The following is a 16,560-nucleotide window of genomic DNA, read 5'->3' on the forward strand; positions in this document are numbered from 1 at the left end:
TTTGTGTGAGAAAATAAACCTGTCATTCTTTCTGTGACTCTGTTGAACCCTCCTCATTATCAAACGGAAGTGACTCTTATAGTACTTATAACTTGTTAATATCAGTTTCCTGCGTTTTATGTTGGCGTTCTGGTGTTCTCGGCATCGGAAACTTGTTTTGCTAAGTTATGCATTTTGTTTCGTTGAAACAATTAAGCTAGTTATGCATTTTGTTCAGTTGTGCCTTTTAAGTAAGTTTGACTGTTTGAACTACTTCAGCCAATAAAGATAGATTATAAAATTTGTGAAATTAAACTGTTCTCGCTGAAGTTTTGGTTTCGGTTTGACACGCTGCTGTTCCCGCGAACGCATTCAGTAGCATGTCAAACTTGACTGACTCTGCTATCCGCTTGTTCCCTTGTTTTTTTATTATTATTATTATTATTATTATTATTATTTAATTAGGTGTTGAATGTTACCAGACGACGGCCACCAAATTATGCTCGACTGTTTTTTTCAGAGTGATTGAATATATATTTATTTTTAACCGCAAAATATGACATCTGCGGCTTACAGAAACTACTAGATGACTTACATCAGTTTACAGATTAAACGACGAGAGCCGAAATACTGTATGTGCTAAAAACAAGTTGTATTTGCGTGCCATTAGTAAAAGCTGATTTGTTTTTATAGTAATATATCGGGATTATTATAAGTAAGAATCGTTGGGACCTTGTTCACTACTGACTGTCTGCCAAGTTTTGACTTTAATGTAATCTCGATGTTTTGGTTGTGCTATGACTCTGTGCGTGATCTAGCAATGATTTTCAAATACTGACATTATCTTTGACCTTAAGGGCTTGAAATCCAGCCAGAGTCAGAATCCGCTGGCTTCTGTAGCATCCGCTGCAAGGTTATTTGTTTCTCCATGAAAAACAGGTGGGCAAATATAAATTGCTATCTTTGTAGCGTTGCTCCAAATTCTACTTTGTCAGTGTGTTGGTTTTCTAAAATATTTGACAGTCAATCATCTCCTTTTCAGTCCTTAACGGGCTCAAGACGAAATTACAATTAAAGCTGTTCAAGGAAGCTGGTCGAGAGATCACCCAAAGTAGGAGTATTTTCATCGTCATGATACTAAGTGCACTCCTGTTCAAAGCGATTCTTGTTGCTGTCCTAAGCTTTCTGGATAATTGGCACGCGGATGCGTGTTCAGGTTGGTGTGAATCCACGTTCATTCTTATCCGCTGTCAAGAATAAGGGTATTGTTGTTCTGAGTGTATCCTCAGCCTTATTCGGGAGAAACTTTATAAAATCTCTCGTGATCTCTAAATCCATATATTAAAGCAACTATAGTTTAGTCATTGAATTGAACATGACCGTGTGAACGTACCCAGATGAAACAATATCAAGATATTTAGACTGAATGTGGATTGCTGCACATTAATTAATGATCTTAAACTAGAATAAGTCTATCATGGCCATTCAGGTAGCTTGTTAAAAAAGAATTCGCCTTACTTGCCTGGCAGCAAAGCCATCATATCATTATATCATACCCTTGATATCGAAAAAGAGAAGATAATGGTCCACGTTTATTCTTCTTCGCATTCGTAGGAATTCCAGGTTCAAAATAAAAATCCGGATACGCGCCATGTTTAGTAATTTTGACTCTTCCTATTCAAGCGGAAATTGACTGCATTCTGCATCTAAATTGGTTTCATTCAAAAGACTCACTCCATTTTCGCCAAACTTTGTGCCTTTTAGTCAAGAGGAGGTTATGAAGACGGGGATTTACGATCTTCCAAAGGAAAAGTATGAAATCAACAGCTAACAACTATTATTTCCATAAATGATAACGTCCTTGTGATAGCAACTATTTTGTTTACCGAGGAGTCTGGAAGTCTTAAGGATTGCAAAACAAACTCGATGATGTAAACGTATATCATTATCAATTTGTGCTTTGTGTCGCCAAAAAAAGCTTCCGATATTGTCTCTTTCTCTGCAATTTTAATGTACGGCTTAGATGTATAGGGTGTGCACGATGGGATTTTCTAGTTACGTCGAATAGATTCACGTTTATTTTTGTAAACAAATTTTGACTCGACTGAACAATTACCCCAGTGTTGTAGGCGAACATGAAACTGAAAGATTCTTTCTGTATTTATTAACATATATTTTGATTATTAAGTTCGCATCCTAAGCTTTAAAGAAAACAAATTCTCTGAAAAGGCAGGGGTGGTGAAAGGCAAAATCCAAAACTCCTAATTAGACCGTCAACAAAGTTTCATTCATTTAAATGGGACTATGATTTTCAGGGTAATTTAGTGTTATCAACTGAGTTGATAATGTGAATTGGCCACCGTGAAGAGTTTAAAGGCTGACGTTTCGAGCGTTAGCTCTTCGTCAGAGCGATTGACGCTATACTCTCCCACCGACGCAGCACTATAGTTTCTTTAGCAATTAACCTCCTTTATTCATTTGAAATCAGCTCGTTAGCCGAGAGGAGTTCCAGCCACGAACTCATTAAGAGACGATTTTTAGAGATATATATTCTAATGAAGCATAAATCAAATAATTTCACTTAGATAGTGAGCTGGTTTCATCTCGTGAAATAAGTTCAAGTCAGGTATCATCGACTTTTTGATAGCTTTTGTTAGATTTTTTGCTTACCCTGTAGGCTCTCATTGGCCAAATCATCGCTGTATTCAAAAATTGATCAGGTACATGGAATAAAGATTGATATAACGTGAATTTAGATTATTAACGTACAACACCAGGACTTACGAATTTTCTTTCATTGGAAAACTGGAATTGACAGAAGTGGAAAAATCATCATACAGGGCAGGTTACCGGTGTTTATGGAAGTATGTGAACTTCATAACGTATATTCTGAAATGTGACCTGTCAGTCAGTATATAATTATGATAGTATTGGCGATGGAAAGTGACGCAGTCAGCTGATAGATGCGTCACAGTTATGTCAGGGTTTCCGCGTTTGCTCGCCTGATGAGGGAGCCGTTAGTAAGAACACTGAATTTAGTATGTGAGCATTAATATTGCAATTGCGGGTGTTCGAGTAATGTGAATCTTAGTGATGGATCAGGAAGGGCATCTTTGGTATTTCGGGTTGAACTCACAAAAATTTTGCTGCTTTTTCAGTTCCTAACATTCGTGAAAAGGAAGGAAACGGGATAAAAGTCATCGAGGTGACCAGCGGAGAGGATGTTAAACTCACTTGCCAGATCAGAACCGTTGGTCAGACCTCAAAACCAAGGTATTACTGGCTCAAAGACAATCAGACGCTCAGTCCATCGAGTCATCAACGTCTGAGATTAAAACTCTACACATACCTAAAGATAAAAAGAGCCAAGAAAGAGGACGCCGGCTTCTACACCTGTGTCGCAGTAAATGACTGTGGCAAGAACCCTTTTACAATGCACTTATTTGTCGGAAGTAAGTAAACATTTGCGACCATTTGAGTTGTTTTAAAAGTACAAGTACGCATGTGATTTATAGCGGTATCCTGGGGAGCAAAGTTCTTTTATACTAGTTGTGTGCGACAAACTGAGGTGATGTCAGTTTAAGTAGGAGTTGCTGAGGTAGGCAAATAAGGAGGGAAAAGATGGTAATTTCATACTTGCCATCACAAAAAGTTATTTCTGACGAAGGTGCAATGTTTCCTTTACCATTGCTTAAAGTAATTAACTGAGACAGCTGGGAGTTCAAAATCCTGTCAGGACGTGAATAGAAAGATTCAGATGTGTGTGGCCTCAGATAATCTGCATCACAAAAGCATTTTCCATCTAGAAAATTTCTTGTGTTTTTCTCTTTAAGGTTCAACACTGAATCCCAACAAATTTACAGTAGGAGGTAAGACAGATGTGCTTTCATTTCTAATCGGAAGAAATTAGTGAAAGATGAATATAGAAGCAGTTTAGTTGATACAGGAGCCGATATTGATGTTTTTTGAAATAGAGAAAAGCAACCTTCCTCTGGAAGACAGTCTCAATGGGGTGATGGCTTTTACGGCTAACGTAACGTTACGGCTAATTTTGGCCAATCTACGGCTAACGGCTAAATTTTTGGCTGTTGTAAGGCTGTAGGATAACTCCATTAACACCCTCCGAGAAGAAAACTGATGATGAAAAAAAATTATCAAGAAATTATAATCTCTTGAAAAAAAATTAATGAAGTGTTGAAGCTCATCTACAAAGCCCATCAAATGAATCTTTCAAGTTAAGATTTTGTAAATCCGATCAAAAAAATTATATTTTGGCAATCGCATATGTTATCCAGTAAATTTCATAATTTTTCTACGCTTTGTGCGTTAAACATTGACTCGGGAGCTGAGACGGCCAAGATCTGATTGTTAATTCTCCCCTTTAGCTGCTACACGCATTTCCTTATAAATGCTGGAGGAACGAGAACTTGGTGTTAGTTCCTTCTAAGTGATAAGTTTGATTATTCTCATTGCCTGTTTGCTGGATAATGTATGGATATTATACTAGGAGAAATTACATGTTAATCACTTGTGGGAGTTAAAGGGCAAACGGGTTATGGGTCAGAGTGACGTGTTACAGTGAAACCTCGATTTAACGAAATGCCAATTACATCGAGGGTACGTCATATCGAAAACCTCGATTTAAAAAATTTGCGGAAAAACAACCAAAATGTTCGTTATGTCGTGGCATGGTTAACAATTGCTTTCCTTTTCTTCTTTCTTTTTTTTTTTTGGGAGTGAGGTACCACAGGAATCGGAGCAATTACTGTAAATTATATTATTGCTTTAATGTCTATGTGCAGAATTATTCTTGAAAACATTTTTTAAAAATCTAAACTAGTGAGCAGCACTCTGCGAACAGTGGTTGTAAAACTTTTTAATTCTCCGACGCGTTTCGTCCAACTGTCGTAGACTTGAGGGAGTTTTACAAGTTAACGCCAAACGCCTGTATTTATAAACCATAGTCAGCGGCTTTTACTGGGGCCAATGACCAAATAGGCTTGGCTGGACTTACGAACAGGAACAGGCGAAGTTATGTAAAAATTTTGAACATTTTTAAAGCAAGGTTAGAAAAATATGTAGGGGCCACGGTTTTAATTTAGTGTTAACTTGTAAAACTTCTTAAAGAAGTCGACGACTGTTAGCCGAAACACGTCGAAGAATTAAGAAGCTCTACAACTACTGTACGCAGAGTTCAGCAATTACTTGTTTATTATTTAAATGGCAAAATATTTGAGGAAATTGCATTTGCGCACGATGTCCGCGCGATGAAGCCCTTTCAATGCCACCACACAAACGTAACTCTTAAAGAGATTCAATCAACACTTTATTCACAGAATACAGTTATCAACGTTACATGGCTTCATTCAGTTACATTGCAATCAATAAATCCTTGCCGCAAACAGCAATATGGCTCAATCAGCATCAAGCAATCATGCCCTCTTGATTATCAATAGTGCCCTCGTGATTAAGAAAAAAATACCCTCTGTCCCAGCCAATATGCATTCAGTAATTTTGCCCCGCATGTAATAAAACTCTGAACCATCACCATAAGATCAGTACTGTAGAACACTTAAATAAAATAATGTGTAGACTGTAACCTGCGATGTGTTAGTAAGGGGTGGCTTCCGGGCAGTTGTCGAGAAGTTCAACGCTCAAATACTGTGGCTGTTCTGTGCTTTACAGCTGCTCCAAGATTTACGGTACAGCAAGGCAAGATGAGCCGCAACCTTCTTGTAGGACCCGTTGGATACTCTGTAAAGCTGAACTGTTCTGCCGAAGGAAACCCTCGTCCTACCGTGAAATGGTACAAAGACGGAAACTTGTTTAAGGAAAGGAAAAGTGGCTACAAACTGTATTGGAGGCAAAGGGCAACCATGTTGATTCTAAAGGGCTTGGTTCCCTCTGACACTGGGTCATACATGTGTAATGTGAGCAACTCATACGGGTGGATTAATCATACATACAAACTAAACGTTCATGGTAAGACGAAAAATCCTTACTAATTCTTAATAGTTTTAGTTATCATTAACTTTATTATTTTCAGATTTTAGGGGCTTTCTGTAATGTGCTCATAGCAATATGTTATTATTGTTGTTCTTAATTGTCCGACGCGTTTCATCCAACTGTCGTGAACTTCTTCAGGGAGTTCTACGAGTTTATACGAAACGCCTGTATTTATAAGCCATAGCCAGCGGCTATTACTAGGGACAGTGACCTATAGGCTTGGCTTGACTTGCGAACAGGAACATACGAAGTTATGAAAAATTTTTAACATTTTTAAAGCAAGGTGAGAAATATATGTAGGGGCCACGGTTTTTGTTTAGTGTTAGCTTATAAAACTTCCTGAACAAGTCGACGATCGTTAAACGAAACTGGTCGCAGAATTAAGAAGTTTTTTTAATTTCTCTTCGCAGAGTGCTACCATTACTTGTTTATCACATAAATGGCAAAATATTTGAGGGAATTGCATTTGCGCGCGATGTCCGCGCGATGAAGCCCTTTAAATGCCGCTACAAATGTCAAAACAAACGTAACTGTTAAATGGATTCATTGAACACTTTATTCTCAAAATACATGTACAGTTATCAACGTTACATGGCTTTATTCTGTTACATTGTAATCAATAAATCTTTTCCTCAAACAACAAAAAGGCTCAATTAGCATCAAATAATCATATCCTCTTGATTACCAAAAGTGCCCTCGTGATTAAGAAAAAATGTCCTCTGTCTCAGCCAATCTGCTCTTAGTAATTTTGCCCCGCATGTGATAAAACTCTGAACCATCACCATATGACCAGTACTGTAGAACACTTAAAATAAAATAATGTTTAGACTGTAACCTAAAATGTGTTAGAAAGGAGGAGATTCCGGGCGGTTGTCGAGAAGTTCAGTGCTCAAATGCTAAGGCTGTTCTGTGCTTCACAGGTGCTCCAAGATTTACGGTGTGGCAAACCACGATGAGGCGCAACCTTCTTGCAATACCCGTTGGAAACTCTGTAAAGCTGGACTGTTCTGCCGATGGAAACCCTCGTCCTACCGTGAAATGGTACAAAAACGGAAAACTTTTTAAGGAAAGGATAGGTGGCTACAAACTGCATTTGAAGGACTTGGTTCCCTCTGACGCTGGATCATACATGTGTAATGTGAGCAACTCATACGGGTGGATTAGTCATACATACAAAGTAGACGTTCATGGTAAGAAGAAAAATCCTTTAAATTTTTCTGGCTAATGCATACTCTGAAGAGTACTCACGGTTTTCTTTATCTGAGAAAAATAATCTTCAAACTTTTGTGATCAATGTAAATCCCATTAAAAATAGTCAAATTAAAATAAACATTGCAAGTAACGAAACAATGGATGTTTTTGGGTTAGATTGACAGTATTGACAGTACTCTCTTTTCAATATTTTAGAACGAGCTCGTGCTGAACCAGTTGTTCTACCCATGGAAAATGTCACAGTTTATCGAGGAGAGAATGCCAGCTTAACATGCAAAGCATCAAGTTATTTCATGCCTCATTTCCAGTGGCTAAGGTGGTTTCCTCTGCGTTCCAACGGTTCGGCCAACAGTTCGGCAGATGATTCAATTGAAACTCCTCACTACGAAATCGTGAATAAAGAAGACACAGACCAACATGTAATTTTGCCTCTAAGTGACGGCAAAATGTTTGATTTCCACGGAGCGAAGTTGACTTTGTTTAATGTCACAAAGAGGGACGAAGGAAAATACACCTGCATTGTGGTAAATGCTGTTGGTTACGCAGTCGAACATAGTTACATCATTGTCCAAAACATACGTAGGTAAACCAAAATTAGATTACTAATTCTTAATAATTTTAGTTATCATTAACTTTATAATGATCAGATTATTAGGGGCTTTCTGTGATGTGCTCATAACAGCTGTTTTTCTTACCACATTTTGACGTCATCTGTGATATGTTACTGAACAGACGCACGGCAACATGGAATTTATTTGTTAACTTTTCAACCCATAAGAGTGACTAGCATATAATTTCTCCCTATAATATCACCCTTGAATCAAACACATAGGTAATGATAGTAGAAGAAATGATCACAAACTAAAGCAGCTCTTGATTATCAAGAAAATTCCCTTTGTCAGCACCTTAGGAAATGTTTAGTGAATAGTGTGGAGAAAACGGATACTGATGTTTGGGGGTAAAGAATTACTTCGTTATGTGTAATTCATTGTCCATGAATCCCTTGTAAACAACTACGCAGTGGAACATGCTTACATCATCGTTAAACAAAGCCGTAGATAAGAATGATTAATACACTGAGACTCCCAGAAGCCTAGGGCTCCCATTTTCAATGCTTTTTTCTTCCTTTTTATGATAAAGTATTTCGTAATTGTTATTTGGAATTTATTGTCAGTGAATCCTTGGTTAACAGTGATGTTTTTCTAGAGTTTCCTTCTTCACAGGAATCATGACAGCTCGATCTAGGTTTTCTCCACTAATAATGATATTAATAATAATGATAATAGCAATAATATGACTTTACGTCAGCTTTTCCATTGGAAGGCTTTTTATCTGAAATATCTGAGTATAAATACAAATACAAATATAAATGAATAACATCTAGAAACCATGGATCATATATCGTGGAAAAAATTAGTTGTGGCTAAGTAAATAGAGGAAATTTTTGAAAGTAAAAAAAAGTGTTTAGTCAGGACAGTTACGACTTGTTACAGGAAGTTCATCAAATAGAGATGTTTGAAGTTTTCTACCCACATTAGATTTTCGTCGACTGATATGTGTTCCTAGCAGCTTTATCCTAAATGTGAAAGGCCCCTAATTTTTGTTCCAGGTCATAGCTGAAATACGCTCCAAGAATTTTAATGGTGACGCAAATATTGTTTTGGAAAGTTTACTTTCTGTGAAGTACCGTTTCTACCGGCAAATATTTCCGATTTCCCTCTTTTTTCAGATTCCCCCACTTCCATCTAAATATGAATCAAAAATGAATTTAAAATCTCCTCTCAATACAATTAGACTTATCAACTGTCCTCACTGCGTCTGAAGCGGATTTGAAAAATCCACTTCGTTCAGCGCATTTATTTGGAGCAGAAATGTTGATTAGTATAAATGCAGATTCTTGCATCGAAGCTTGCAGTACAAGATATGACGCTGATCATTAAGCTATGACGATAATAAATCTAGTTGTTCCCTAACTAGGATAAGCACACCTGAGCTATGTCCTGAATTTCGAACGGAAGGAAGGTGTGACAGAGAGATAGTGGAAGGAGTGAATTTTGAGTTATAACAACAACTCAGAAATGGCATTCAGCCATTTTCCGAATTGAAAAAAGGAAATTAACGAATGAATCAAATAAAAAGTAGATGTGCACTGCGTACATTTAGGTATCCTGTATTCTATATCTCTCTTAACGAGACATGAGAACTGCTTCTACAGTCTTAGTTCCCCATTGAGCACTACAATGCAAAACATATCACGTAAAATGCGTGCAGTACTTGGTCAAGAAGTCTTGAACTCTCGATTATTGCAGTATCTTGTTAACTGAAGAGGAAAATATCCTTTAAAAATCCGAGATGTTGCTTCATTCAGAACCCTGAGTACGGCAAGCTGTGCATGTTATCAATGTGGGCCTTGAGTTGATCATTCGTTACATTTATTATTACCTTTCAGCCCCTCCCAGTTGTGACCTCAACGGATTAAAGTGTTCTTTCACCCCAGACGAGTTTGCAGACTTGAATGGAACGCATTACAATGACAGCACTTTTTTTCCTGAGACAGAACACATTTCTAATCTCACTGGAAACGGTATGGAAAGCTTTGGTACATATTCACTGTGATGAACATGATGTAAACCGTGAAATTCTTAAAACTCTGCTGAGAGAGTGAGACAATGAAATAAGTTAAGTCTCTGCCTCTTTAGTCCATCATGAAACTTCTGGTTCGTCGAGCGTAAACTGCTACCATCTTCCACGAAATGTCTAAGACATGCTCCTATGTTTTAGTGAATAGCTGTAATTCCTTTCAGAGTAACGTCCTTCTCTCTCATATTGAAATATTGCGGTTATTGTGGATGGAAATCGCCCATATTTTTGGTACTTGAACCACAATTTGATAATTTAGGCACCGGGCTCATAGGAAAGTAAAACCTCATTTGCGACGCAATGAAGCTTAAAGTGGAGAATTGACGCCTAATGCGAGTGAATGAGGGTGAAGAGTCCGGAGTGCGTCCATCTCCTCCAACCTATAGTAGGAAAACACCAACTTATATCGTCAAATCATACACTCAATTTCACCTTGAATTTTTCTTGTCAGGTTTACTCAACCTTCTTTTATTCTTGACGATTAGATATATATAGAATAATACATGGCGCGCGTAGATATGGAATCTCTCTTAGAGTGTTTAACTCGATAGATCACGAGTGAGATGTCGAGTTGAACACGAGAAGAGAAATTCCATATCTACAAGCAACCAAGTATTATTTTGTTTATCATATAAAGACAATAGCCCTTTACTGAGAAGAAAAGCCGACTTCATTTATGAATCGACAACCCTGAATAACAATCGTAGAGTGCGTTGGCGCTAACTCCTAAGATGGAAAAATGCGTTTAATCATGATTACAAAAAAAAAAAATTTTAATTTACAAAATTCTCATCCATTGACTTTGTCTTTACCGACAGAAGAAGTCTTTCAGGTAAACTACCAAAATCGGCGAGTGACAAATCTTCCAGTTGTCGATTTTCATTCTCAGTCGAGAGAAATACTAACACCAAAGCCACTGAATACGTAACTTTCGGTTTTTCTTTTAGTATATTGGTTTTCTTCCCCTTCTAGGAAAGTTTGAACCCCACAGTCTGTCAGCGATACGGATTTTTTAGCGTTTTAGCTGCCGTTATTCGAGAAAGCTCCGACAAACAACTTGTATTGAGAATCGTGAACGCTTTGCCATTCATTCATCAACCTGACCTAGCTGATTGGCTATATCAGCACACGTGAAAAAATACGATTTTTTTTACGTGTGTTGTTACGGCTTTTCTCTGGGCCGGAAATCCCTAGAAAACACCGCACTATATGTGATAAAATAACTTTGATATGCAATTCGTTCTTCAGAAAAGAAGACTCGTGATGTTCTTGTCTCTGGAACCGTCTTGGCATGCGTGTTACTTACTATGGCCGCCTTAATCATTATCTACTGGCGCCGTCGATCCCGAAATAAGAGACCCTTATTGCCGAGATCACCGTCAGGTAAGTCTAACTTTAAATATTGGGGTTGGTAGCCTATATTTTAGAGGTTCAGAGCTCTTTTTCAAATATTCCTAGTTTGTATAGGGTTTGAACTGAAACTTTATAAAACTTGAAAGCTTATATTTTTTCAGAAAAAACTCTCTCCAAAAAGTCCCTTTTTTTAATTATGAATTTCAATCTAGCTAGCTGTAACATTACGTTAGTAGTGTTTTCACTTGGTACTGAGTATAAACTTGACTCCAATAATTTTGAACATAGAACTCTCAGCTAACAATGCATCCTTATTTTTGCTTTCAGAACTTGAATTTGAGTACGATGCGTTCGTTATTTTCAGCTCTCAAGACTCGGATTGGGTGATTAAAACTCTAATTCCAACTCTAGAAGAAAAACATGATTTTAAATGCTGTGTACACTACAGAGATTTCGTTATTGGCGTACCCTTTCGTGAAAATATGGTCAACAGTGTTTACAACTCAAGAAAAACAATTGCTGTCGTGTCAAAGAACTTTTTCAATAGCAATTATTGTGGTTCTGAAATGGATTACGCCCTCCATAGACTTGTGGAAAGGAGAGATAATAGTGTGGTCGTGATCAAACTTGATGATGTTGACGGTAGAAAACTTCCCAGGGAGCTGCGAAAAAGGAGCTATATTGACTATCCACAGAATGTTGAAAAGGATCACTGGGAAAGAAAACTGGTAAGTTGTTTAACGACTTCCAACGACTTGTGACAGAATTGATTTTATAATAACGTCTCCAAGAGTTAAGTAGCTAATCAATTTCTTTTCAATCATGATTGAATGGAAATTAATTAGGTGCTACATGCATTTTTCACTATTACCATCTTGTGAAGTTGAGTTCACATTTATTAATTTTGTTAACATGCCAACTTTCAAAATCTCTAACACATATTTGTCTGTTCATTGTTTTTCCACCCGAAAAGATACTTATTTTTGAGTTTCATAAATGTTCTTGACAGAAGTTTTGAATTTCACTTGTTCAAGGGAAAATTGTGACTTGCATGTAGCTCTTTCGGCAAGTTTTTTTTAAATGAGCAATTTTGGCAGTTTCTTAATATAAGCATGCATGATAATCTATTTTGAGGAAACTGTTATTAAAGACCCATGTACATCTAAAATGTAGACAAATTGCTGCTGAGTATGAGAGTGGCATAAAGATTTTATAGTTAACTGTTTCGAAGTGACGAAAGTGTGCAAAGCAGTTGGGTAAACATAAATGGGTGTAAGACAAGCTGTAGTTAATAGTGTTTTACAATGGAGATACTGACTTTCTTTTAAATTGTAGTAAGAATGATCAAAAATTTTTCCTTTGCTTTCTCAAAGAAGTCACTGTAACGCAAATACATGTCAAAATTTTATGAAGCTATCCGGAATAGTTATTTAAAAACTATTGTATACAATTTTTTTTTAAAGATTAATAAACCATTTGTGGACCACTGCTGGTGTTTTGTATAGATAATTATGTGAATGTATGTAAATGTTGCAAGTTTGGGTGTCTGGAAAGGTGTGTTCTGAAAACACAACTAAAGGTGTGCTTTGTTACACATCTAGAGGTGTGACAAAAGATATCTTTCTGCAGAACACTTCTTAAGGTGTGTCAAATTTAGGACAAGCGTAAAACACAACTTAAGGTGTTTTGTGGGAACACATACAGGTGTGTTCAGAAAGCTTACCAGGGTGTGTTCGGGTAACACATGAAAAGGTGTGTATTTATACACATCTCTATGTGTGTTGTTTTGAGGATAAAAAAAGGTGTGTTGCAGTAACACATCCTATTTACGAGTGCACCTTTGTATATGCGGTCACTTACTTGAACCGTGGTGGAGTTCGAGTATATGAGTAGCATTTTTTTACTTGTGCTGAATCAATTTTCCCTCTATACTTTCCTTCCAATTCCTTGTGCTATCAAGTGAGACATAGCCTATGAATAAAAAATTCTTTTTTTCGGACGAGGAAACAATCTTTCGCGATACATTTTTTTCCTGGCGACTTGCAAAGTTTGCCCTGTGGCGATCCCAGAAATCTTTGCGAAAGCACAAGGATCTCGAAAGTCGAACTAAGCTAACTTAATATCCCATGGGAAACAAAAAATGGTTCGAGTTAGCGGGGGTTTCGAGTAATCTTTATTGGTATTGAATTTCAATTGTCGTGTTAACAACGAATAAGGAATCTTGTTTTCACTGCTCTTACACGACCAATAGTCATTTTTGTACATTAAATCTGCCTTAAAAGACCTTCTTGATAAGAACGTTTAGTTTTTAAAGTTTAGTTAATACGTACATTCATTATGTTTTCATGAATGTTATCACGTTCGTATCAATCTAAGTTAAAGATTGGGACGTGTCAATCAAGTCCATTAAAGGTTTTTCTTCGTTAACATATTGTAAAGAATATGCAAAATACTGTAAAAAGATCAGTCATTATGATATTCGCTATGTCATAAGGACCGTTTCGGTCTTTTAGAGAAAACAGAAGCTGGTTTGCGGTATATGAAGAGCAAAATAAGGTGGTTCATGGAATGTTCGACTCCTTACAATTCACCTTCCCGTGTGCGATAATGAACTTAAGGTTCACTTTATAATTACTATGTGAGACGCATAAATAAGAGTTTTCCTGGAAGGTCATATCGTGGTTGTAGACGCAAACGCCAATCACTTGTATTCAAACTTTACTAGAACAAACTTCCGTTCATCGAAAATTTAGCAAACTTGACATGACACATTGTTGAACACGGCAACTGAAAATAACAAATTTACAAACACGCGAATGAGCAAAGTACTTGAAAACGACAAAGCGAAATAAACAAGGATACTTACAAGACGAATGTGACCAAACCAAAAGACGAAAAAATGAAACCCAAAGCACGATATGTTCCGATATGTTCCGCAAACTAGACAACTAACCAAATAAAATACGCGCGAACAGAATATATACGATATGCAAATATATGTAACAATTTTTCTTTTCTCCATAATTTTAGCGTTAGTAATTTTTTCCACCAATACAAGGCGTGCTGTGAGACGAGACGTCAATGGATCAGTCTATAAATTTATTTCCAATATTCAAAATAAACCCCGAGGTTTAAAAGAAATATCGTAAATTATTTTCCAAACAAGAAAGAAAATAGACTTTTGACAAGTCCGAGTTTCCTTTCATGATAAACATTTAATAACCCCTTAGTGTCTCACTGCAGATTTTGGACATTGTTACATTGCTTTTCCTCAGTTCGGCTACCACGTACGTTTCCTTTCCACTTGATGCTCCTAATCCTTTAACTCCCATGACTGACCAAGACAGAATTTCTCCTCACGTCATCTGTGATATGTTACTGAACAGACGCACGGCAACATGGAATTTAATTTGTTAACCCCCTTTAACATCTAAGAGTGACTAGCATCTAATTTCTCCTTATAATATCACCCTTGAATCAAACATGAAGGTGATGAGAATAGAGCAAATGATCACCAACTAAAGCAGCTCTTGATTATCAAACGAATTCTCTTTGTCAGCACCTTAGGAAATGTATAGTGAATAGTGTGGAGAATGTGGATACTAATGATAGGGAGTAAAGGGTTAATCCGTTAGGTGCAATTCATTGTCCATGAAGCCCTTGTAAACAGCTTTCTTTTCTTGAGAGTCTCCTTCGTCTCGGGAATCACGGAGGGTCGATTTTTGCATGACTACGTCCTGTGTTTTCTCGAACAAGCTAGCGCCACTGAGCAGCTTAGGCCGTTACAATTACTTTGATTTGGGTTTACAGCACTCAGTTACAGTGTTTGTGTTGTGAGTCACTTGGATGTTCATAAATCAAACACACGGGCCAACTTAAAAAAGTGACTGCTTTATGATAGTGGATCATTTGCTGAAAATTGTTTTCAACCGAGCATAACTCATTTTTTTTTCACTTTTTTAATTCGTGAAGATAAAGCAAAACCAACTGAAGCTGAGAAAACTGAAAGCACCACAGATGGTAAGTGTAGCCGTGAAAAACGGACATGATTCATTTTTTAAAATAACATTTGTAATTTCTCTATCTCAGAAAAAAAAGAAGCACGATCTTTCACATTTCTGGTATCCGTATCGTTACTAAAGGACCGGTTTTTATTCGTCGTCCTGGGAAGGGGGCCACCCTGGGGAGGGGGGCTTCCTGGAAAGGGGGGACTTGGAGGATTTTGTCTGCGTCACGATAAAATTCACCTGATTCTCTCTCATTGGCAGTTAATTAGCAGTCAATTTTTTGTAGTCCCCCCCCCTTTCCCCTTTATACTTTGGCGACGAATGCTGCGCCTCTGTTCCCCCTGAAAACCATGTGATCCGCCCTTAAAATCCTCTACCCCTAGCTCCAGGCTATAAATTATGAATGGTCGCCAGGTGTGCCAATTGTTAAGCATGCACACGCCACTTAGTGTATCACGTGCGCACTAAATATAAGAAAAGCTCATGAAAATCTTGACTGATGGTTGCGGCAAATAAGGATGACCATATTTTCGTTGGATGCACCTTTGTATTTGTGGATCTCTTCCTTTCATGATTCTCTCCATCTTGCCGAGCAAATGAAACACTTAAATGCGATATAACATGTATCAAGAAGCCTTCTTGTTCGTATTTTTTCTAACTAAACAGGAGCTTAATTCTGGCCTGAGGGAATGACTTTGGTATCAAACAGAATTATCGAAACGTTTCATTTCCTGTAAAAACACACAACGCCTACCTCAAAGAATTTTTGAGGGATTTGTTGAAGGTAAAGTTCCTTTGTCGCATTGGCAAAGAAGAGCTCAATCCCAGTCGAAACCAGACTGGTTTCGACTTTTTTGTTACGACGACTTCAATTACTAATAACCTGTGGGTAATGGCGTTTGTAGTAACTTCTTGCGGTTCAAGCAACCTCGAGGAATTCTTGCCTTTCTCAGCAATTTTTGAGCAAAATATAAGTTTAGAGCACATATATAGGACGAAAAAGTCAACGATTTTATAGAAAACTTCAATTTATACGAATTTCATGAATTGCTTGTTAACCTTTTGAATACATAACTTGTCACGTGACAACATTTCGCAGGCTTATTGCAATCCTTATCTAAGATTTTAGCAGATAATCGGCTAAAATGACTTTTGTTCCGTTTAACTAAAGAGTATTCTTAAATTTCGCCCATATTTGCGAGCAACCCTTTAAAGCTAAGTTTCTTGACCGATATTGTAAGCAATTATTGTGAGGGCGAAAAATAAGGCTTTAAATTGACATTTATATAGAAATATCAACACATTTAGGTGCACCTTTTTGGAATTTCAGCAATTTTAAAACGATATAAACTTCCATGATAAA

General features: G+C 37.2%; 1 protein-coding gene across 1 annotated transcript; it reads left to right on the forward strand.

The window, feature by feature from the left end:
- Positions 1-616: 616 nt before the first annotated feature.
- LOC131784608 (fibroblast growth factor receptor 4) lies at positions 617-12,665 on the forward strand. Its single transcript, XM_066159422.1, has 10 exons — positions 617-918; positions 1,039-1,195; positions 3,138-3,431; positions 3,813-3,848; positions 5,665-5,961; positions 6,906-7,175; positions 7,393-7,776; positions 9,647-9,781; positions 11,086-11,220; positions 11,518-12,665. The coding sequence occupies exons 2-10, from the start codon at positions 1,111-1,113 to the stop codon at positions 11,949-11,951; spliced, it is 2,070 nt and encodes a 689-aa protein (XP_066015519.1). The 5' UTR covers positions 617-918; positions 1,039-1,110; the 3' UTR covers positions 11,952-12,665.
- Positions 12,666-16,560: the final 3,895 nt, after the last annotated feature.

Source organism: Pocillopora verrucosa, chromosome 1 (genome assembly GCF_036669915.1).
Source record: "Pocillopora verrucosa isolate sample1 chromosome 1, ASM3666991v2, whole genome shotgun sequence".
Taxonomy (NCBI): Eukaryota; Metazoa; Cnidaria; class Anthozoa; order Scleractinia; family Pocilloporidae; genus Pocillopora; species Pocillopora verrucosa.

What these genes read in the sequence shown, in the direction of transcription:
- LOC131784608 (XM_066159422.1), top strand. Translation starts at nt 1,111, where the DNA reads ATGATACTAAGTGCACTCCTGTTCAAAGCGATTCTTGTTGCTGTCCTA. An exon ending in AATGCACTTATTTGTCGGAA is followed by an intron (nt 3,432 to 3,812) that starts GTAAGTAAACAT and finishes TTTCTCTTTAAG; the next exon opens with GTTCAACACTGAATCCCAAC. An exon ending in ATACAAACTAAACGTTCATG is followed by an intron (nt 5,962 to 6,905) that starts GTAAGACGAAAA and finishes TGTGCTTCACAG; the next exon opens with GTGCTCCAAGATTTACGGTG.